General features: G+C 37.6%; 2 protein-coding genes across 2 annotated transcripts; both read right to left on the minus strand.

Annotated features, from left to right (window-relative positions):
- Positions 1-1122: 1122 nt before the first annotated feature.
- On the minus strand, positions 1123-20802 carry LOC140147150 (polynucleotide 5'-hydroxyl-kinase NOL9-like). The gene is made up of 13 exons (XM_072168930.1): positions 20787-20802; positions 20269-20403; positions 18862-19351; positions 17883-18315; positions 17424-17653; positions 16175-16272; positions 15817-15850; positions 6754-6890; positions 5119-5344; positions 3880-4126; positions 3104-3182; positions 2147-2277; positions 1123-1305 (listed from the first exon to the last, which is right to left on the minus strand). The coding sequence occupies exons 1-13, from the start codon at positions 20800-20802 to the stop codon at positions 1201-1203; spliced, it is 2361 nt and encodes a 786-aa protein (XP_072025031.1). The 3' UTR covers positions 1123-1200.
- LOC140147815 (fibrinogen C domain-containing protein 1-like) lies at positions 7454-12079 on the minus strand. The gene is made up of 2 exons (XM_072169563.1): positions 11905-12079; positions 7454-11573 (listed from the first exon to the last, which is right to left on the minus strand). Exons 1-2 carry the CDS (start codon positions 12077-12079, stop codon positions 10834-10836), a joined length of 915 nt encoding a protein of 304 aa, XP_072025664.1. The 3' UTR covers positions 7454-10833.
- Positions 20803-24237: the final 3435 nt, after the last annotated feature.

Here is a 24237-nt window from a genome sequence, read left to right on the forward strand (position 1 = left end):
CAAAAATATAATTTTGGGTGTTTGATACATGCCTGCAATTCGATACCGAAATTGGCCCGAAGGAAATCTATGAAATCAATAGTAAAAAAAAAACCAAGTGCCAAAATCGATGACCCAATTAATACACTCTCTGTATCTCAGTGAGAATCTGATTATGCAATGAGAAAATAATAATCTGTAAACTTTCCTGTGCACATGGACATTTTTCTGATGATTATTTTAGGCCAAATTTGATACTTGATATGGCAAACTCATCAAATTGTAGAGCACATTTTGATAAAAGAGTGACCCCCTTAAAGGGAATCTCAAGGACATTGTCAAATTTCGTTCGCTGAAAATTCGCTGTAAGCCCACTTAAAATAAAAAGTAAGAAATGTGCAATGGAAAGAATATTTTTGATGAAAGATGGAATATTCCATTCAACATGGCACTCCATCTTTCACCTCATGAAAATATTCTAACCTATGCACTCATAAGTTTTAATTATTTGTATACTATTTCATCAAACAAACTTATGTCTTTTGCTAATGATAGCTAAAAGATGTGCCCAATTTATACATAATTATGTAAACAAACAACCTTTGCTCTTAAGAACATTTTAAATAGCACCACATTCATTACATGCATAACTGTTTGGACACCATATAGTGCCCATTTGTTCTTTGATATACACTTCTATAATAATGTTGACTTATGCAGCATTATCATATGGTTGACAGGTTTTCCATACTGATGAACAGCATATAACTAAAAACCATCCCTTTATATTATACTGATTATAGAGGGCACCTCTAATATTGCTTGCAGTGCAAAATACCTCTTTGCAATGGCTGCGAAATTGCATCACAGATTTCTATAGTGATGGTTTACAGTAACATGGTACTATTAGGCAAAAAAAAAAATAATGGTTTGTCTCAAAGCTCACGAGTGGTTTGAAAACAAATGCGAAATGCGATTTAAAAAAAATTTATTTCTGACTTTTTTCATAGTATTTGGAGAAAAAAATCTGATTTTCGCCGAATTTTTCTGGAAAAAATATTTAAAAAAATAAAAAATTTTGAAATAAAAAAAAAATTCTGCATTTGTTTTTTTCCAAATCTCACGATTTTACAAATGCGCGAGCGAGCTTTGAGACAAACCTTTTTTTTTTGGCCAATATTAATAATGGCAATGTAATGCTACATGTGTAAATACTGCTTATCACTTTGTCGGTGGCTTCATGTACTTCACTTTAATAGATCCGGTCCCCGTCACATCATGTGGGAATTCAGATGTCACATACGGCACGACTCCCTTCCTCTGACCCTAAAAATAAGAAAGAAAGAGCAAAGAAAAAAACTACTGTAAGCTCCTTCTCCAGTAATCATTGGTAGATTGCAAGGTGGTTGTTTTGACACATGCATATACATAGTATTTTTTACACCATGATGTCAGAGCCAAAATCATTGGGAGCCATTTCAAAATGGGATATTCCAGCTGAAATCCATACACCCTATGATGACATGACCTTAATCTTCTTCTATACAGCAGAATGGTCAACTGCAGATCCGTCGGATAACGGTTTTTCAATGGGAAATTAACTTTGCTGCTTGGATGATATCACGATGAGGTTAGCATTTATCCCGTATTGAAAAGCGTGTTCCGACGGATCTGCACTCGACCGGCCTCACAGGGAGTGTGAATTGGGTTACCTCACTGGGGGACTCCATTTGAAATCTTGGGTGCTTTATTCCACCTAAGGCCAAAAAAAAAAAAAAAAAAAAAAAAAGACACGGTCGGGACCAGGGTACACGGTCGGTCGGACGTGGACAAACAAACATATTTTTTTTTGGCCTAATTCGGTGATATGATTTCTTTGGTCAATATGTGTAAAACCACCCAAAACTTGGTCTTAGGTGCTTTATTCCATCTAATTGGGTGATTTCTTTGGTCAATGTGTATAAAACCACCCAAAAACTTGGTATTGGGGGCATTAATCCACCTAATCGGGTAATTTCTTTGGTCAATGTGTGTAAACCACCCATATGCTTGGTCTTTGATGGCTTATAGATTTACAAAAATGAGTTACTTGGAAGCTTTATTAATGCAGCACTGACCATCACCACCTGGTCAGTATGCTTGTGCATTTTCAAGTAAACAGACCTACCTGTTGAAGTACAAATTTTGGGAGCACCAGTGACCCTTTCAATAACGTGTTGACATCTATGAGTGTAGTCTCTGGCAGATGGGTAAGAATGAAGAACCTCTTGCTGACCGGATCTATCCCTCGTATAATACCTAAAAGTTAACAATAAAAAGGTAAGTGTGCTATTTTCAATGAGCCCAAAATATTGTTTCAGTGCAAGTCTGGAAACAAAGACGACTGATGACAACTTGACCTACTCCTTATTGCCTTTACACCAGATTGACTGGTGCACTGAGATTGAAAACCATATCCGGGTGTGGCCGCTACCTGGCTTGAACTGCATCTTCATTTGTACAGGATGGGTGCAGTCTTGATGATGTTAGGATTTATCAAAACCCAGGTTATACTACATCCTGTGGTCCAGTTCTTTCAGTCTTTATGGGTGTGGGTGGGATGAGTGCACAGACTACTACAGACCATATATCAACAGTCAAAGTCCCCGTGTATTGTATAGTGCGATTTCTCGCATATTCATGAGGGCAGATTGTTCGATCGTGCCGTGTCTAACAATCACGACAGCGCTGTGTGCCTTTGCGTATATGCGATAGAGCGTTGCGTGCTTTCGCGATAGACCATGAAAATACGCGGAAATTGTGCAGCAGTCTCGTCTGTTGCATTTCATGGAACAATCGGCCCTCATTATCGGGTGATGCAGAGACTTTGACTGGTGGTACAGCCTGTTTTCTCTCTCCTCTGTGGATGAGTGCTTTGGCCCTAGCTCCATCATCATGATATTTCAGTTCAGTTCAGCCTCCCCAAAAGGAGAGTTTTATTACATTGTAAATATAGGCCACCGGCCCTTTTCACATCTATAAAATCAATGATTACAATATTTACCAATCATCATGATATGTATGTAGAGAGTTTGCAGTAAAATCCCAGCTAAGGAAGTGCAATGTTTGCTACGTATATACTTACCAAGTCCAAGGCATTCACAAACTGGAGTTGATCGGAAGACTTTCGGGAGATTTTCTGCATAACTACTGAGTGACACCATCTGAAGATATAAGTACAAAAACAAAATAGAACAATGAACACTCCATATGATTGCGATTTTCCTTGCTCAGCAAAAAAAGGTTCAGATGTCACAATGTGATTCAATTAGGCAATCATGAAGAAACATGTAAAACTCATTTTCGACCAAGATCGACATGTGACTCATTCCCCTTGATCGTGTCACATATGTGCCTATTAACAAGTTGCCCGGACAAGAACAAATTTTTGGGTAGTTTGTAAATTAAAAGAAAAGAAATCAAAAAGTTAAACAAACTACCCCAAAAATTTGTTCTTGTCCGAGCAACCCGTTAATAGGCACATATGCTTATTACCAAATTTTTACAATATGGTAATTTCAGAAAGAGTTACCATCCATCGACCCATTATAATTCTTTTATTGTAAGTCCTCAACCCGTTGTAACTCTTTCATAGGAATTCAATGTAAAGCTGAATTTATACTACATACTCAGCGATTGGTTTTTAGTTAATGAGGTGGAGGGCTTTTTGTTGTGTTGGGAAAAGCGTGCTACTTCAATGGCCAATCTCTCATCGCTTAGCGATGGAGTATAAATTCAGCTTTAGAGTTACGATATGTGATGCCTGTTTCATTCCAAAAATCCACCACCAGGATCTTATTAAGTAAAACACTATATATAAGCCAAGAACAAATGGCCAAAAATTGAATTACTTCAACTAACCTGTCTCCTATCGGCTTTGCATAAGCCTACTACACTACCATTCAATGCATACATCAGCTGGCTTGGTGGTACATCTGCATTACACACATGAACTGCAACACATCCCCATGATATAGAGTAGGGTTCCACTGCTGGCAAGGGGTCAAACATTGCTTGTGGGTTGAGGAATTTCAGCTTGGGAGGCATGAATTGACTTAGATAGCCAAGCAGTGAGAGCTCACGACGATTTGCCGCTTTGTATTTGCCGCTGTACACAAGAAATACAAATATACACCTTGATTAATTCTTTGTTTCAGTCATGAATTTATAGTTGTGTGTGTCAGAATTAAGGTTAATAGAGGCCGTCAGCCTTTCGCCATCTTGTGGGTACAAATGATACGCGTGTTCACGCGTCGGACACTACGCACAGGGTGCAGCTTGCCACGCAGCCGTTATCACTCATCATCATGCATGGAGATCGAACGACCATCGCAGCGTGTACCCACAAGATGGCGGCATATGACGTCACGCTAACAGCCTCTATAGTTTACAACTGATGATCATGTCCATCAATCTCCCAATGGCTCTTCCTGATTGTAGTATATAACAGGGAGGCCGATTCATGTGGTTCTTTCGTTGGAATAAAGGAAATTGCAAGAAATGGTGAATGATGTTGGTACTTTTACACTGCAGAAACCAGGAAAGTTTCCTATTACAAAGAGCTAACTGTCGAGGTGGTTTGTAAGTTTAAAGGTGAAACCTAACCATTGGGCACGCTGTGTTTCTAGAAATTTCAATTATGACAAATCGTAAACAAGCCGTATCCGAGTTTAATTGACTGAACGTCAAGCGGCGTTATACAATGGAAGCCAAAAATCGTTGGCTCTGATTTTAAAACACAGCATGTGGAGTCTGAAATCAAAATTAGAATATCACTGATAGAAGTACCCCCACCCCCGAATACACTAAGGCCAAAAAAAAAAGAAGGTTTGTCTCAAAGCTCGCTCGTGCATTTGTAAAATCGTGAGATTGGGAAAAAAGAAATGAGGAATTTTTTTTATTTAAAAAAAAAAAAATTTTAAGTTTTTCCGGAAAAACTTGGTGAAAATCAGATTTTTTTCTCCACATACCATGAAAAAAGTCGGGAATAAAAAAATGTGTATGTAAAAAAATCGCATTTCGCATTTGTTTTCAAACTTGAGCTTTGAGACAAACCATTATTTTTTTTTTTTTTTAAGTAGGATATTGTAAGTTCCTTACTGTTTTTCAACAGCATTCCATGGTGTATGAATCAGCATGTACTCCGGGTTCCATTCTCCCTTCTTGATAAGTGCTGTGATGCCTTTTCTTGACCATCCCCGGGCTTGTTGTACATACTTCTTGTCTAATATTGGCGGTTTCTTTGGCTCTGGGGTTGGTAGGAGTTGTATGACGTGTGATGGCTCTATGAGTCGCATGGTGTCCACGAGAAGATTCAGGCCTAGACCTTAATGTGGACAAGCATTGGGTACAGATTGGTTAAGTTTGATGAAACTATACGTATATGGAACATGTCTCTAATGTAATGGAGTTTAGGCTCTGTGAAAATTGAAATTATAATAAAGCACACTTAAAGACTGCAATAGAAGAAGTTAATGTGCAAAACTTATGTTCTCAGAAAATGTAACCAATGTTTATTTAAAAATAATATATGTAGATCAGAAACTTCACTCCTTTTGTGTCATCTGGACTTGCAAGTATATTTGAAGACAAAAATGTTTGCGACTCATAAATTTTTTCAAAAGATTGGACCATTTAATCAGAGGGCTGACAGTAAATTTCACTGATCCCTCCTGCTTTTTTCCTATGTCGATTTAACACACGATTCCCGCTGTTGTTTTGGTTCCACTTTAACAACCCCGGTACACGCATGGAGATAGCCATTTGAGGTTTTAGCACCCACTTAAGTACCCGGCTACCATGGCTACGCGTTCAGCATTGCGTACAGTACGCGTTCCCAACTGTCAATCATTGGGGGTCAATCACCTCAAGCTTGACAACGATATCTGAATAGACTATCGACAAGTCTTATGTGTATGCGCGAAATTTAGGTTAATTTTGGTGATTGAAACAGTATTTTTCTTTTATAAATCTTGGCCCGGATAGCGGGATTGTTGGTTGATTTAATGTATTTGATAAATTAGGTTCATGGATGCACTAAAAATATAGTTAAAAGTATTAAAAAAGCTGTTCAACATTTGAAAAAAATGCACTGTAGCAGGCTTGAAAAAGTCTAACCGTGGATGCAGCAAGCAACGATTTTACGGGATATTTTCATTACTGCAATGCGGAGCACGGGCGCGATACAGCCGGTAGAAATCGCTGGTAGTGTTCCAGGCCTACGCGATGGCAAGGTAATGGCGGCTTCCATAGTTGTATTACTTTTTATATAGAGTGACACTTCCCAATCTTTATTTATTCCCTGATTTTATTAGTAGAAATATCATTGAACACTTGAGTACTTCTTCCAATACAGTCTCCAAATTATTTCAAAATATATACATATTGAAACACACATGAGAATATCATTCATTTCTAATAACTCACTTTGACACAACCGTTTTCATTATCTAGGATATAAAAACATCCATACTTGCACATTACACACATCACAGCACTGGAGTATAGCCTACATGATATAAAGCTGATGGCTATTCCATTGATCGGTAAGTACATTGTAGGACCCAATGATTTTCACGGTGTTATGTGGTCTGTACAATATCTTTTTTCCTCTGCACAATTCATTCTTTTTCTGTGCAAATGGCTCAATTTGCCATTTTCCCCCCTCACAGTCTGCCATTTTTTCCATACAAATCATTGGGGCCCTGTCATTAATTGACTAGATTGGTCATTTACCTTTCATCCATCCCATACAGTTGATAATGAGCGGCAAGTCTTGTAAATGATTGACATAATATTGGTAGAGATACTTGATTGCACTCAGGTATACATATGGTGAACTGGCAGGGCTGCTATCACCAAAGAAACACATCCTACAAAATCACAAGAGTATTCAAGGTTAAGTAAAGGCACCATAGTATAAGGCACTCATTTTCTGCATAAAATAGTTGTTACCTTGCTTCACAGATTGAAAAATGTGTCCAAATAAGTCATTTTGATCAGAATTTTGGAATTCTTAAGTTCATGGTATTTGACTGTGGGACTAAGTGGACTTTCAAATCCTTGAAAGTACTTATTAAAAAGATGAGTGTGTATCGTTCCTGCAACCAGGTTTTGTTACCATATGCCTGACGGATCTTGAGATAATCTGTCCACAAACTCCACTATCAATTTGCGATGATTATTGCATAAATTATGCAAATTAGCTATGTTAATTTGCATATTTTTCACCAAAAATAGACTGTCACAGAGCACAGTTGGATATCATTCCTCCCACCAAGTAGCGTCCCTGTAGGTCTAACAAATCCCCAGATACAGTTCCGGACACACACACACACACTGAAGTGGGGTTCTGATCATGATTGGTTAATTGAATCACATCATTATCACATCGGCACCTCATTCGCTAGTCAAGCTGTGCATCATCGCATGACCTAGTTCTTTTTACACGATAATCAGAAAGAGCACACAGACACCGCTGAATAATATAGGAAAAACAAATTTCAAATAAAACATTTGCATTTGTTGTGGTTTTTATTTTTTGCCAGTTTTGGCAATTGACTTGGAAAATACATTATTGTATTGAAATATATTATAGATTTCACAAATGATCCAACAACCTTTTCACTATCCAAAAAGAATATTTTCGGAAAAGTATGTATATCTGTGTATCTATTGCTTGATAGAACACAGGATGTGTGATTAGACAGATACAAATGTAAATACAAGTAACAATTAGAGAAGTATTGTTGTGACACCCAGCCATGTTAACTATTACCGGATAGAACACAGGAAGCAGACTCCGCCTCATTGTTCCATGTACAAATAATAGTATCTCCATGTTCTATCAGGTGATAGATACACAATACTTTTATTATTAACCAGATCAACTGTAAAATCATGTTTGGATTTATTTTACATCCACATTTTATGTCCATTTTAAGTTCAATCATGGAGTCCTTCACAAAATACTGCAGAGCAAGATCACTGGGTGCATACCATGTTACACGCAATTGGAATTTATAAAAAATCTTTGCCCCTGGACTTCCTGTTTTTGATGGCTACACATGTACAGTCATGACAGTATCACATCATATCCAGCAAAGATTTATAATTTATTCCAAAGATTTATCTTCCTGGATGATTGAGAATATTATACATGTTACATGCAATGCAATCGATACACACAACCCAGCATGCACCCAGCTGTACTCTATTGTCTCATATAACACAGGCAAGCACCAATTAAATTAAACGAAGACCGACAACTGTTTTTTATGTACATATACACATACCACTGTTTCTATGTAGACATTTCAAAAATACCAATAATTATGTGGACACTATATATCTCTGTATTTGTGGGGACAATGATATCCTTTAGTTATACATGTATATGTCACTATAGATAGGGCTACCGCTACCCTATCTATATAAAGTCTGCACAAAAAGTAACTCAGCTGTTATAAATACGCCTATAGATTCAGAACAAATAATTGTTTTCACAATATTTCAACATAGAGAGAAGGATGATTTATTTACACGCATTTTGATACCCCATTCTTCAAATGTCGTTCAATATTAACAACACAGTAGTGCTTTTACAGAAAAATACCCGAATTTAAAAGTTGCAGTTTACAGCGATCAATGGTTATAATGCCAGCACTGTAAACATGAAAAGCCCGCCATTATCTTCGCGGTTACTTCAAATCAATACAAATAACTGCAACTTTTAAATTGGGGTATTTTTCTTTCAAAACACTGCTGTATTGTCAATATTGAACAAAATTGGACAAATGGGGTATCAAAATGCGCGTAAATAAATCATCCTTCTTTTTATGTTGAAATATTGTGAAAACAATTATTAGTTCCGAATCTATAGGCGCATATATAACAGCTGAGTTACTTTTTGTGCAGACTTTATATAGTAGGTATAGTGCCATCTAGTGAGAAAGAGAATATATATATTTTTGTGGACAAATTTATATATATAGGGCCACATAATTTTAAGTTCACACTAAATATATTTTTGTTCCCATAAATGATGTCCACATACTCCCAAATGTCCACATAGAGCTAGAGGGTCCTCATATAATGGTGAAAAAGACTACAAATGTCCACATAGAAACAGTACGTGGTATAAAAGTATAGATGAGTTGACATCTGACTTCAATGCCTGGCTGTATGCGTGCGCACACATCATCACAATTTCCATTGTTTTTTGACTGGCAGTATGCATGCGCTATCAGGGCTCATGTTTTTAAAACTCCCGCCACATCACAATATGGCTATTGAACAGTGTAGTGGTTGCATGGGGTTCCCTCAAGTATATCGATATACCAGTCCCTTGTCTTTGTTGATAAACATTGAGGTTAACTCATCTATAGTTGGGGTATATGAAAAGTTCAGATGTAAAAGCCAGTAATGCCATTTTTGTACTTTCTGAGTTAAGCCCACCGACATTTGCCTTATATTACTGGCTTTAAATTAACACCCTATTTTAAACATTACAAGGTAAAATTTTTGTAACAATGATCAAAGGAGCACATTTTTCTTATTATTCTCGTTATATTTGACCTTTATCTCAAATTCTATTACCTCCACGACCCATTATTCAAAATCGCGCACTGTGATTTGTTGAAATGCATCACGTGAAAGACCATTAATTAACAATAAAGTGGCCAGGGTAACGAACTTCATGTTCTTCTTGCATAACAGCGCACAGCAAAGTGCGATGCAGAATACTAGCGCTGTTACACATTTTACGCAAAGCCTTACGCTTGTTTATGCGTTCAATATTTCCGCAATGCTCGCTGTCACTTACGCTTTGGATACGCGTATGTGCTCCACTTTGAGGTAAACAACTTCAAATACTAGGGCAAAAAGGTGACATTTTCTCTTTAAAATCGCACTATTTTGTGGTAATAGAATAGAAATAAAGGGTGCAGCATTATCCTTTATCCTAACAAAATAATTGGTAGATGAAAGAAAGTCACAATAATATTTCATTTGAAAGTTTGAAGTCATTATATTAGAGGAAAACTACAATGACCCTGTTTCAGAGAGGGGTCGGCCTCCTAATGAAATGTTTACATGTATAGAACATCATTTAACTTTTGGTTTGTTCCCTTAGGTAAGTATGCACAAAACAAGTTAGACCCTAACTTTAGACCTGATTAAACTATGGAGGTTAGACTAAGGGAAGGATCCCTTTATCTTTTCTTTTCCTTTTTTACTCCTAGCAGTCCAAAAATTAAACTGCAGCTTTCTAATATTAAGCTACATGCATTTGCTATTAACAGGATCTCCAATATTATAATGTATCTAAGCACCAAAAAGTTCCTTCTCCATAGGACTAATCTCCATATTTAGACCAGGTTTAGAGTTAGACCTGGTCTAACTTTTTGTGTGCACATGAACTTTAAAATGTTTCAGAAAGAATCAAACTTTGAAACTCACAAAGCATCTATTTTGGGCATATCCAGTGTTGGTTTTAAGCCCTTGATTTGTTTCCCCTAAATTCTTATGATGGGCTATACCAGATAACATCCATACACCTCCTATGGCAGACATGACCTTAATCTCCCACACAGGGAGTGTAGATTTCAAATGGAGTCACCCATTCATTCAGTAACCCCATTTGAATTCACACCCCCTGTGTGGAAGTTAAAGGTCATGTCTTCCATAGGGGGTGTATGGATTTAATCTGGAATAGCCCAATGTATATACTTCAAGATGATTAGATTGCATCAAAATACTACATATTTAGCAAAGTATAAATGACTGCATATAATTATTATTAGTGTCATGTTTAATCTATTGAACAGGTCTAATCATCATGGTGGATGACTTCAGGGATTGCCTTGATGATTTCCAGTGGTACCAGTACATTGCTGTGGGACCGTTTCCTGTTGCGCCAAGATATTTACCATTGAGGTTGGCGTAAGCACAGTTACCATACCACCAGGCACCTTGTCTGTCTTGAGCACAGTGACCACTACTTTTGGCATCGTTATCTCTATCTTTGGTAGAGAAAGGTCTATTGTTACTAGTATAATATAATGAGCCATATGTACCAGCAGTGCCACTGTATGACCCATAGTGAAGTGTGTAGTTTGATGCAGCATCACCAATGCTAAAGGACGGATAATTTGCATACGCCGTACCACCAGTGAAATCCTCTAGTTGGACCTGTAACTCCCAAGATCCAGAGCTTGTTAGTTGATGTACCAATTCTAGTCCCGCCCAAAACTCGCCATCTAAGCTGCCAAAGCCTTCCTCGTAATCAGTCCAATTACGGTAGAAGTCCACAGAGCCATCAAATCTGCGCTGGAATACAGTCCAATTACCCCCATCTGTGTCCATTTCACAGTATACATCAAATAATAAGCCGTCACCGATATTGATTTCGTAGAAGGGTAATTGCCATGAGTAAGCAGATGGGAGCAGTCTTGTATGGACAAAGCTGTTGTGGAGAGAGGTGCTTTGGTGGTTATTGGTAAAGCATGGAAGATGTTCTGAAGAGTCTCTTGCTGGTTTTCCAGTACAGACACTACCTTATTCATGGTTGATGTGACATTGTGCAGTTGTTGACTCTGCCTATCCAGGAGTGTCGCAACTTGACTGAATGTATTTGCCATCTGAATCTGCGTTTGGCTGATTTGATTCAGGGTGTTTTCCATCCGAGTCTCAGTAGCAGCCATCTGACTCAGGGTGTCTGAAGATTGAGTTTGAGCTGCTACTGTTTGAAACTGAAGCACTGCCATTTCGTGTTGCAAGAACTCCTGAATTTGTCGCAGAATATCCACCATCTCATCTGTAGTGTCGGTGTTGTTCTTAAGCAAGCCATTGGTCAAATTCTGCAATATTTGTGATTCTTCAACAAACTTTGCATTTGTGGAAGAACAGAAGATGAGGTTACTGAAGTATCGTTGACATTTTCCAGGAGTGAGATAATCTGTTGAATTCCATTTACATTGATTGTCAGTTGACAATTAACATTATCTAGTGTTACCATGGTAATGGAGAAGATGAGCACAAGCTTGATCATAGACACAGCCATGATAATGTCCGATGCTGGGTTGATAATTAAAAAGTTGCAAAGAAATTGCAGTGGTGCTGATTGAGGAAATAATACAATCCTTGTTTTTCGCCTTGCTTTAATCCGACACAGTGCTATTTACTCATAGGCAGATTTATAGAATTGTAACAGTCTGTGTTTTAGTGTTATTACTCCTGAGCAGTGATACACAGGTGCACAATGACCATGTACTAGCTAGCTAGCCGCTTTGATTCTAAAATGCACGGGGCTTCGAACTTTTATATGCTCTACATGGTATAATTGGGACACATGCAGCATCATTTGCTGTGTGTAATATACTCCCTGTCAAAAAAAAACAACCACTCCACAATGAATGTAGTGTGCTTAAAAATTGACTCAGACTGGGTGTAGTTTCAATGATTAGTTGATGTTGCAATGTTTAATTGACATTTGTTACCATCAGATGAAGCAATCATAATTAGTTGTGATGACCCACATTGACAAACGTGCAGAATCTTTTAACTTTTAAAATTGATCATCACTAGCACCAATTTAGATGAGATTTTGTCCCTTATCATGCTTTTCAGTTTCAGTTTCAGTTTATTTTGCTTATCATGCTTATTATTAGGTGAATAGACCCTATGGGACATGTGGGATTTTTTGACTGGCAGTATAATATACAACATTCACGTAGGGGAAGTTAACTACAAGTATTGACATTTCCGTTTGCGTAAATGCTACATAAACTTACACTTGCAAATAGGAAATAAACTCTGACCTTTGTTGGTTTGTTTATACTGGAAGTAAATAAATTAACTATCACATAGCCATACTTCTGTTTGATGGCTATAGAGGAAACTGGGCTATTCCAGATGAAATCCATACACCCCTGTGGAAGACATGAGCTTAATCTCACACAGAAGGAGTGTGAATTTCACACGGTGTTTACCTGAATGGGCGACTCCATTTGAAATCTGCACTCCCTGTGTGGTGGAGGTCATGTCTTCTATAAGGGGTGTATGGATTTCAAATTCTTTCTTTTGAATGGATATAGGTAGTAAACAAACTTGAAATGAAATCCAAGTAAAGACAAAACTATGGCTATGTCGAGGGAACTAGTGTGGAATAATCACATCTGTTTATATAGTACATTGACTTTGATTTTATACTTCCTTTTAAAATGAGTATCTACGTAAACAAACTTTTCAAAGTTTGTTTATCTAGATTTAAAAATACAATCCCAGATGCATGTTTCTTTTAAGTGGCAAAGTAGCACAAGAAAGCGGTCTGGATTTATTTTGAGACTATTTTATTCCGAGACTATTTTGTAGGACACGATTGATGATTAATAGCTGGGGTTTTCTTTAAGCATTTTGCTGAAGTACATTCAATTTTTTTTTACCCTTTCAATTGTGAACCCATTGCCCAGTAGGTTGTTGTTGTTTTTTTGAAAGACTTTTTCAACAATGTGTGTCTCATCTCAATTTCACTGAATTGTTGACCCTTTTATTCCCACCAGGGCACCAAATAATTTCTTTCAATTTTTTTTGTTAATACCTACTACTAATTTTGAAGATTATTCACAGACTTTTTGACTGTTACCTATCCTGTAGAAACTAACGGTGAATAAAAAATTAAGCAACTTTTCAACACTTGTCCCTGTGACTTTCAGTAGTTTTCTGTCCTATAAAAACCAATAGTAAAGATAAATTTTGGGTGACTTTTTGATGATGTGTTCAGACTGTACACTACACCTATACTGCGCCAAAAAGTATCTTTACACTTGGAAAAATAATCACAATTTCAAAACTGAACCATATTGGGGTAAATTTTTTTTTGACCGATGCACTATCTAATCCGGTACATTATGACACCCCATTGAATCCAATGTGACTTCAAGAAGCAAAGTTACAAGCATTTGATTAGACAAAGGTCCAGTTTTAAAAGTGACACACTGGTCTATTCATAATTCCATGGACTAGACATCTGGTTTGAGAGTGGTGAATGGCTAATTTGTGCGCACCCTTTAATTTAAAACAAAAGGAACAAAAGAAAACTGAAACAAAACAGCTGACAATAAAATGAAAGTTATGAAAAGTATAGAGAAGTAAAAACTGCTTTAAATAAAGCTTCATTGAAGAAACTGTGTTGTCTATTAAAATTACGCTTGTTGGAATCTTTTTGTGCCTTGTATAGGCCAGTTTGTCACTTTTAAAACTGGACCTTTGTCTATTCAATTGCTTGTAACTTTACTTCTTGATTGGATTCAACGTGGTGTCATAATGTGCAGGATTAGATAGTGTATCTATCAAAAAAACAAATTTACCCCAATATGGTTCAGTTTGGAAATTGTGATTATTTTTCCAAGTGTAAGGATACTTTTTGGCGCAGTATATTTGCAAAGACCTCTCCTACTGCCCGATTTGGCGCAGTTTACACCGTAAACACAAAGTTGGGTTCTGATTTAATAATGTCATCATCACCGCATTTGCTGAACAATCTGTGTAGCATCGCGCGACACAGGTGTGTCCTCTATTAGAAATTTCAACGGAATGAACACAGTTTTCAACAGCTGTGCACGATCCAACCGTGGTCGTATATCGCATATTTCAAACTAGAACACAAATGCGCAACCTTGGATACAATAATCAAAATATTAACCAATCAGGAGTGTGTTGGCATGGTTCACTTCTGTGTTACGTACACAGTCGCACAGGCTGGCATACATCACGCAATGTACGCAAAAAATCATCACACTGTGTCAGGCTATGTTCATTCAATTTAAATTTCTAGTATAGTTCTTTTTATGCGATTGGTCTGCCAGGGCGAAAGGTCTTTGCAAAATACTGTAAACAATCATTCTTATGATAGTTTTATTTACCATTTGTCAGCATGATTGTGTCACCTACAGGGATTGAAATAAACCATTTAAGAGCAATTTGTACCCTTAGGCTACAAAAAACCCCTGTTCTACAGAACCAACCAAACCAGAATTTATGTTTTGAAGAATTTAGTTTTACTTTTGCTAAAATCATCTAAAATAGACGTTTTGGGGCCACAATTTATTAATTTTTACTGACAATGTTCAGAAAATATGTGATACGATCAAGCAAAATGAGTCTGATGTCGATCAAAATCAAACTGTAGTTTTCAATTTTATTACATGAGCCATTCTCAGAGCTTTATTTTGCTGAAAACCCCATCATGATTTATGGTTCCAGCGATATGGCCATTTTAGTGTTGCTCAGAACAATAAAATAAAGTTGAATACCATTATTGGCTGTATCTCAAAATCAATATTCCTGACATCCGACTCATTTTGCTTGATCCATCACACATGTTTGCAAAAAATCTTCAGATTTTTTTCAGATTTGTCGGATTTTGGTGAAATGTTTGCTTCCAAAAAAAAACACCCCAAAACAAATGCTCAACCGACCGACCCTACTTGAAAGGTACGTCCGCCCGTAAGAACAGGGTTTTTTTTCGTCGCCTTATATCTGATATACTATAGACTCCATCCATCTTAGAAAGCCTGATCTCCTTATTTGACACATTTAGGATTTCAGGTGGGTACTAAAGAAGAGAATAGAATAGATTCCATTTGTCATCAAGATTCATAAAGATAAGGACATGGGTCTGAATAAGGTTAAAAGATCGCTTATTGACATGGGTCACAGTAGGCACAAAGGGAGAGTGTTTAAGTGGCTCTGTTGTGACTGGTCCCATGGCATGCCTATTTTCAAGTATTGATTACCTACCTTTCTGGCTTCACTTCATGTGTAAATGGTGGCCCTGTAAAGAGATAAAGATATTTTCATCAGTGCCGTAGAATGTTTAAAGCAAAAAAAATAGCACCCTGTGAAGTTTTCTAACTTAACGGTTCAGTGCACTTTTAGCATAAATTGGGTAAAATCAGAGCCCCAATCAGAGGGAGTTATTTACATGTTGTATACATTTGTAATAATAATTATTTGTTGATTGTTGGTAGTGCAGTTAGACAAAACATCTCGTTTAAGCTGTTTAAATTCAATATTATCAAAGTCCTCATATAACTATCACACAGAATCACTACCATACTATTCATATGTTTTGCTTTATACGCCCTTCAAATCTTACCTAACACTGGTTGTGTAACCTTGGTAACACCCAGCATTGTTGGAGGATTGAACTCTGTCTGTCCAACATCACAATCTAACACGCACACTGCATCAATACTGTAGAAAAAAATATGATGGGTTAATATGATCAATATTAACAATTTTGTATAGAAAGTACTTTGTTTTGAGAACATATTTCTTAAATCTACTCTACTGATATCCAGAACATAACATGTTGACCATTATTGATATTGATGGCAATTTGAACCAATTATGTGTGACAAAAGCAATCCATTATATCCCAAATGCAACATTCTCTATAATAGAGCAAAGTTTTAACTTTATTTCACCATACTATGAGATATCATGGTATAATGGTTCAGATGTTTGTCTTTGGTGCATGAGGTTGTGTTGAATTCCCAGCAATTGCAACTTGGAAAAAATCTGACATTAATTAATTTCGGACTTCAATCCTACCATGGCGCATTTAGCATTAGTTAATGAAGCATAAGAGTACCCCCGTCCCTTGGAGGGGATGTTATGCCCACGTACAGAGAGACATACCCGTACATGTAGCTTGCAGTCAGTTTTGAAAAGAGTAGGGTAAACATCTGACTGGCCCAAACAATTCTGGGGCTCTTATGATGTTCACAATCTAAGTACAGGCATGATCTGTGCCAAGTCAGTGGTTGGGGAGGAGGCACCAGTACACAGCAGCACTGTGATCTTGATGAAATAGCTTCATAAAAAAAACACATGTATGTATGCTAAAAAATTGCTATCACATTTCAACCTTGTTTTTTGCTACTGAACATGTTGAATACACAATGGCAATTTGAACCAAAAAATGTGACAGAACGAGTCACTATCAACCAAAATGCAAATTTCTCTATAAATTTCTCTGCTATGGATGCACTGTGTGGATGATGTCACAGGCTTTAATTGTCTCACTGTCAACTGAGTGGACTTGGGAGTCACATGCGCTAACACATGCTCATAGTGCTGAATAAAAAATCATGCTATGTGGATGACATCCATGTATGTAATATGTATTCACCTAAGTTAAGTTGTTTCTATATAACGATGTGATGTTACTTTAAAACAAATAATAAACGTCAACAGTTGATTGAGAAGTAGTTTTGATCTTGTTTTATTTTTGTATCAAGTACAAAAGTACATTGTATTATGCGCAGTGATATATGAGGTCAAGCCTCTTCTAGCCCTCCCGCTTTTTTAAACTAGATTGATCTCCAAAAGCAAGTACTTACCTGCTCAACATGGAATTGATGAGATATCTAACCAGGGTAGACTTGCCCACAGTCCTCCATCCACACACCAGGACAACAGGTGGCCTGCCTGGCCCAGACTGCCTCAAAGCTTGCATGACGGTCTCAGTGACGGTGTGATAGAACGGTGGAGTTGTCAGTATCTTTGCATTGGAGTTTGGTTTTATGGGGACGAAACCAATATCTACTGCTTCTTCTGAAGATTTCCACTTCTGCAGGATAAAAATCGAACAAACAAAGAAAGAACTTTGTAAATAAAGAGAGAAGCTTAGCCTTTACAAATCATCTTATCCTTGTAAAAAAATACCACAGTGGTATGATTGACAGGAATTATATAAATAAACATAATTTTTCACCAGGTTCGCCGTTGCGAATAATAAAGGAGACAAGCAGAAAAAGTGATCCCGCCCGGGAATCGAACCCAGGACCACATCTACTTACCTGTTTGTAAACTTGCTTTTGAAACAAATCTGAATAGGGAGGAAAACTGGTGATGTAGTCCGTCCTATCAGACCAGTGCGATTCCACTGCAATTACTGACACGCCATGTTCTTGTATCATTCCCAAAACTTCTTCCGTCATTTTCTCTGCGCGATCACTCATGAAATACTGCCCCAAATTGTGTTTAAGCGCCTGCCGACCTCCAGTATCTTCCTTTTCCAATCTGAAAAGTCTATCAGTTGTTTCTATACTTAGAGCTGCTGTGGATTTAGGAGAGTAGAGCACCAGTGGGGAAGAGTTGCTATTGGCGACACATCCGTGAACTCTGACCTCTCCGTGTAAGACGGACATCTTCACTTGGCCGTGGAATGGGAGCGCTGAGTGTGGGTGTATTACGGTTACACAGTGTGTAGGAATGGTGTGATGCAGAACCCTGATGAAAGAGAAAATGGCAGAATATTTGCAAATTCTAACGATATAATAACATTACTTTGTTCAACATAGACGGACCGATCACTACTCAGCTTACGTTGCCTTCTAAAATTATAAAGTTGCTCATTTCACTATATGCTATTTGAACAATCCATATAATTTACTGTCAAGGCTGTGCCAAAGCATCTTAGGTAATCCGAGTACCTTTACCATTTATAAAACCTGATCATTTTGATTCACAATTTGATCTATGCATCAAATAGAAAACTCATTGAACATTTCTAATTAAAAAATCTCCAGTGATTGATTTTACCCTTCCAATGCACTATATCTTTCCAACTGATCATCTGTTCCTCTTCAACTTACATGTGAATGAAAGTTGTGTTCAGACATTTTTGAGCTATGGTCTTTCAAATACCGTTTATATTTTTAACAAACATCTTAAGCATAAGTGTCCCTTGAAAAAGCTGAGCAAGTCATAGACATCACAAACTGATATACACCAACACTTTATATATTCATGAACTAACAGAGCATTACCACTAACCTGTATCCTTTCTTATTGTACGGAGCAAAATAAGCCACAGGTTTATCCTCTTCCTTTGAGTCCTCTTCTTCCTCCAAATCCTCTCCTTCCTCCAAATCCTCTCCTTCATCATCACCACTCTCTGCGCTCATCAAATCCGCCTCCGAGAAATCAGTCTCCATCTCGCTTGATATGCCGCTAGATAACGCTGCCTGATCCTCCAGTTGTAACCTTGACAACTGTGGAGGTGTTGGGTGTGGCTGCCTGGATGCTGCATCCTCTTCCCTTTGCCGGGATACTGATGGTACATCAGCAGGTGTCTGCTTTTTATGTTGATTTCGTAGATCGGATGGAGATGGTTTTTCATAGCTTTTAGGCATCTGCTGTTTTGATTTTAGATGAGATGATGATGATCTTGCAGCATTATTTTGATGACGTGGACTTGGCGAAGAACCTTCAGGGTGCCTTGATTTGAGTTGGTTTCTAGTCTTTGTAATTCTATTTGTTTTACCTTCAAAGAGATGAGAAATCACTGATTAATTCAAGGTGCACCTAAGCATACTATAAAGCATGACAATTACTATGCCCTACCAGGCTAGATTTTTTTTCAAGAGTATTATAAATGCTTGCATATGATTCTTGCAATACAAAACAAATGCAATGTTCTAGCATGATTTGCAGTTGGCAATCAACTTAGATTGTAGCAATTTACTTGCTCAGTACAGGCGCATAACCAGTCTTGGTGTTCTAAGGTTGCAAAAGCTTAGCTACTGAGAATTTGGTCCTGATTAGAGGGAGAGAGCATCTAAAAAGAGCTGATGTAACAGAAATTTTCATTCTTTACGTCTTGATTTTACATAATAATATTTTTAGAGGGGCACCTGTTCCCCACCTAGTTATACCACTGCACCCCAGTATAATGGGCTGTAAAAAAGTTTCTGTCAGGCTGGTGACCTTTAAATTGGTTACCTGCCCTGTACTGGAAACACAGTGGCCTAGTGGTTAGGGCGCGAGCTTCATAATCGAAAGGTTGCGGGTTCGAGCCCCACCACGGCCAGTGTGTTGTGTCCTTGAGCAAGATAGCTTAATTCCCAATTCCTTCACTCCACCCAGGTGTAAAATGGGGAGCTGCTGGGGTAATTACAATCTAAGTCGCTGAGAGTACCTGCGCATCGGTTGCGGATTTGGTGAAGCGGAAATGGTTCCGATGTATCCTAATAGCAGCGGAATAATTGTTGAAGTGTGCAGATGCTTAGGTGAAGTGCACATTAAAACAACCGACATTTTATTTATTTATTTTACTGGCTAAATATCAAAACCTCAAGGTACCCTGGTTCAACAATGTCAAAATTAAAGAAACTTTTACTTGATAACTCATCAAGACTTCCCTGCATCCAACTCTAGTCATTTTTGTTTCAGCGTCATTACCTCCTTTGTTCCCATTGATATCCACTATGTAGACATCATCTGACTTGTTATCCTCCGATGAGGTGGTATCCACAAACATCTCGTCCATCACTGTTCCTGGAAGAAACTGCAGTACCTGTGCTGGCGAATCGGCATCTGGGACATTAATGGGTTAGATACTTGAATAATACCGTGCATTCTATTTATTTTAAAAGAAAATGAGCAAATCAGCCAAAAACCAAATCCTCTGACAAATATGGACATTAGGCCCAATGGGTGGGCTAGGAAATGGGGCTACTAAATATTTGAACTCTATATAATGAATATGGACTAACTTATTTGTGCTCCCTTTAAGGATATCCAGCTTGGGTAAAATTGGACATTGTGCCTCAAAACTGGCCCAATGAGCCACAAATAACCAAATTTTCTCAAATTCTTCTGGGCCAATTTCTCAACTTCCTGGGCCAAATGAATGCCAATGCCATGACTCCTGATGTAACAGCCTATCCAACAAGCCATAAAGACTGCTAGTTACTTACCCTGTTTTTTGTTCATTGTGGTCTTGCCCTTCTTCTTCTGCTTTTTTTCTCAGAAGCAAATTCCACTCCAGTGCATCCTGGTTTCATGTCCACCACAGCAACATCTTGTACCGTGTCTACGATTGTTCTGAACGATTGCAGTGATTTAGATTTTGCCCTAGATGTACCACTTGATACAGGTAACCTACGAAATAAACATACACATCAAAAATATGCTAGATAAATAACTGTCATGCAATTCAATTTCCCACAAAATGTATCATATATGTAAACAAGTTCACTTAACTTAGAGTCAAGGTTTAAATGTTTTTATTGAAAACTGTGTCATCCTTTTAAATATCTCCTTGAGACCAAGGTCTGTCCAAGGAGACCTTAGTACATAGTGAGAGCCTGAAAGTAACAATTTCAAAAAGATTGCCCTTTGGAAGACTACAATGTATTTTTGGTGTACAATGTTCTTCCTCCCCCCATTAATTTTGATCAACCCCAAGTTCTTAACTACCTCACACAAATTTGACTGCTCAGTGATCAGTGGGTGAGTGCAATATAATATAGCTGCCTTGTGTAGATGAGTACAATACTATGGGTCTTTTTATCTTTTCAGTTTCCGTAAGTCTATTGTTCAGATACGAAAACGCAAGGGATTCAGTAAGTTTACTGTAATCTGATTTCATTGTTAACTCTGAAGTACCAATCAGCTTATTTCAATAGAGGTAATTGCCTGTGTCAATATTAAAAGGCCAGCTGGAGATAAAAGATTATGGAATACCGATGTCTGACCGGTGTTTTAATGGTCTAGCGCCCTCTCGTGTTTGACACTGTTAAGTTGATTCACATTAAATGACAAAATGCCAATCCGAATGAAAAGGTCCACCTTTTTCTGTAAAAACGTTGAAAATCACAAAAGGTCCGCTTATGAGCATGTCGCACCCCAATGCACCTGTGCAGGGCCGCAGTGTCGCCCTTCCCTCGTATCAATGTCTATCTCCCTATTTTGCTTCCTCCTGCCCCCCCCATGATCAGTCTCCCCGCTCCCTCCCCGTCCCCCCGTCCCTACTCTCTCCTCTCGAATTCTCCTCTTTCTAGTCTTTGCGTCTCTCCCTCTCCTCTCTTTCTTCCTCACCCCCTCCCACTCTCGCTTGTTCAGTCTCAACTTAAGTATCTCCTCCTCCCTCCCCCCTCGCTAAATTTATCAGTATGATCCATGACTGAAAATAAGCTCTGCAAAAATAAACATTTAAAATAAACCCGAGTCTTGCCTATAGGCCCAACCAATTATCAGATTAGCTTGCCATGAATAGAATACATTATCTTTGCTCCAATGCAAATTCTTTTGTATTGCATTTCAATATAAAACATGATTACGAAATCACCACTTGTACGCGCCTCATTGGGAGATATTTGACTATTTTAGACGCTCGTTTCATCGCCAATATGCTTATAACTTGGCAACATGGTTAGTATATATTTCAATGCAAGACTTTTTTACGAGCCACTTACGTCTAGGCGTAAGTGCATATACACCAAACACAAGTCAATTGAAGCCGCATACAATTTACCGCTAATTTAGGACCGTAAAATTTAGACTCTTCTTTTGTCTAGATTGGCACCCAACCGCACATCTCAAGGTTTTATGTAAAAAATCAATATAACTTACCAAAACGAAAACTGAAATTCACGAGCTTCAAATTTTCAGTAACTAACAAAAGGCTAGAATAAAACATTGGTCATACCTGGGAGACTACCACTTCAGAATAACAATGACTTACAAAAACTATTACGGATACGGAAACAGAAACTGAAAAGATAAAACGACGGTATGTGTAAATTGCCAAATATTCACAGGGCAGCTATTGCACTGCCACTTACCCACTTCTGGCACAGAGCAGTCAAATTTCTAACATTTTAAATGCTTTAAAAAGCAATACTGTAGTAACTTGCCTATTAGTACTACTAGGTGTACTAGGTAACTTTCCATCCTGTTTTCTCATCTCTCTGATGAACTGTGTGTACTGCCTGGATTCCTTCTGTTTTTGTCTCTTCTGAACCTGTTTCAAGTTTGGTTTTGGTGGATTTCCCTTGCTTCCTGTAGAAGTAGTTGGCTCACTTTCAGTGTTACCCTGTTGCTGCTTCTTCTTCCTCCTCGCCATGATGGTTAATTATGTTAATTATCGGAAGATTCTGTGAAATTCAAAAGAAGCAATGGCACAAAACATTACTGACACTGAGGGTTTATAGTCAATTCTGGTTCTTGGATGGATATTTAAAACTGACCTGGTTGACTGGGATGGCACCACAAAAATGGAAGGGGTAGTATAGGCACCTGAGTTTTGCGCGGTTCGCGCAAAAGCGCACATTTTCGCGCATTTGGGTGTCCAAAGCGCATTTTGGGTTCCATCGAGAATGTTCACGATTTTGACCCATCGATAAGCTTGAAGTTAAAACTTACGATTTTTACGGATTTTATGCCCCAAATCGGCAGCATTTACAAGAAAAGTCACGCAATATTGGTTCTAACTTCACTTATGTACTGTACATCAAAATACAAATAACGATCATTAAGGCGATTTAATACCCTTATTTTCATCAGTACCCATCTTCTTTTTGTTGTTGCAAATTTATGAAGTATATAAATATGTTCATCATCTCATGTCCTGAACTTATAAAATATCTCTACATACAAAGTGGTTTTAAACTATTTTAGAAAATCATTTTAGCCCTATATATGTTTTTTGTTTACTGTATCCTGGTAACTGAGATAATTTATTCTATTGAACATGTCCAAGTAGAATACATGAATAGAATACATTAAATCCTTTGTTATACTATGTATAGAAATGTAGTCACTGATTATAACACTGAATAAATTAAATCCCCCCTAATCTCTTCCACATAGATAATTCAATACTACACCATGTATGTATCTCCTATAATATGTTGTTAGGAAAAGAGATTAAAAAGGCTATAAGGTCATCAAAGGTCAGGTTATAGGTCAATTGGTTCAGGTCAAATTCAGGCATCCATTTTGAATACATGTGATAGTCTGTGGATATCATACATGTCATAATGAGGCATCAATTTTGATATTTTGTCTGTTACTGGATATATAATGGAAATATGTGAGGTGGATATACTAAAATACCTTGGGATGTAAATGGTGAGTACAATTTAGATTGCCTAGTTGAGTTGGATTGGGCAAATAAATATAAAATAGTTACCAAAATCACAAAAATGAAGCTTACGGAAACTACCTAATATGGTGGTATAGGTGACAAAAATACAATCTTTTTCAACATTGCTGTAGTGTGGTTGTGGTAACCTGTTACCTATGGCTTAATTAAGTTTCAGTGACATAGTGTCGCAAGTTCAAAATTCAAAATATAGCTCGACATTGAAAATAGAAGCATTTTAACCGGTTCGTTTTTTTGATAGTTGTGGAGCACCAAGTTCA

This window comes from Amphiura filiformis, chromosome 3 (assembly GCF_039555335.1).
Source record: "Amphiura filiformis chromosome 3, Afil_fr2py, whole genome shotgun sequence".
In the NCBI taxonomy this organism is placed as follows: Eukaryota; Metazoa; Echinodermata; class Ophiuroidea; order Amphilepidida; family Amphiuridae; genus Amphiura; species Amphiura filiformis.

Coding starts and splice junctions, on each gene's coding strand:
- LOC140147150 (XM_072168930.1), bottom strand. Junction 18,316..18,861: donor TACAATAAGAAAGGATACAG/GTTAGTGGTAAT, acceptor CTCTTTCATCAG/GGTTCTGCATCACACCATTC. Junction 3,183..3,879: donor GCAAAGCCGATAGGAGACAG/GTTAGTTGAAGT, acceptor TTATATCTTCAG/ATGGTGTCACTCAGTAGTTA.
- LOC140147815 (XM_072169563.1), bottom strand. CDS start 12,079: ATGGCTGTGTCTATGATCAAGCTTGTGCTCATCTTCTCCATTACCATG. Junction 11,574..11,904: donor TGTTCTTCCACAAATGCAAA/GTTTGTTGAAGA, acceptor ACCATGAATAAG/GTAGTGTCTGTACTGGAAAA.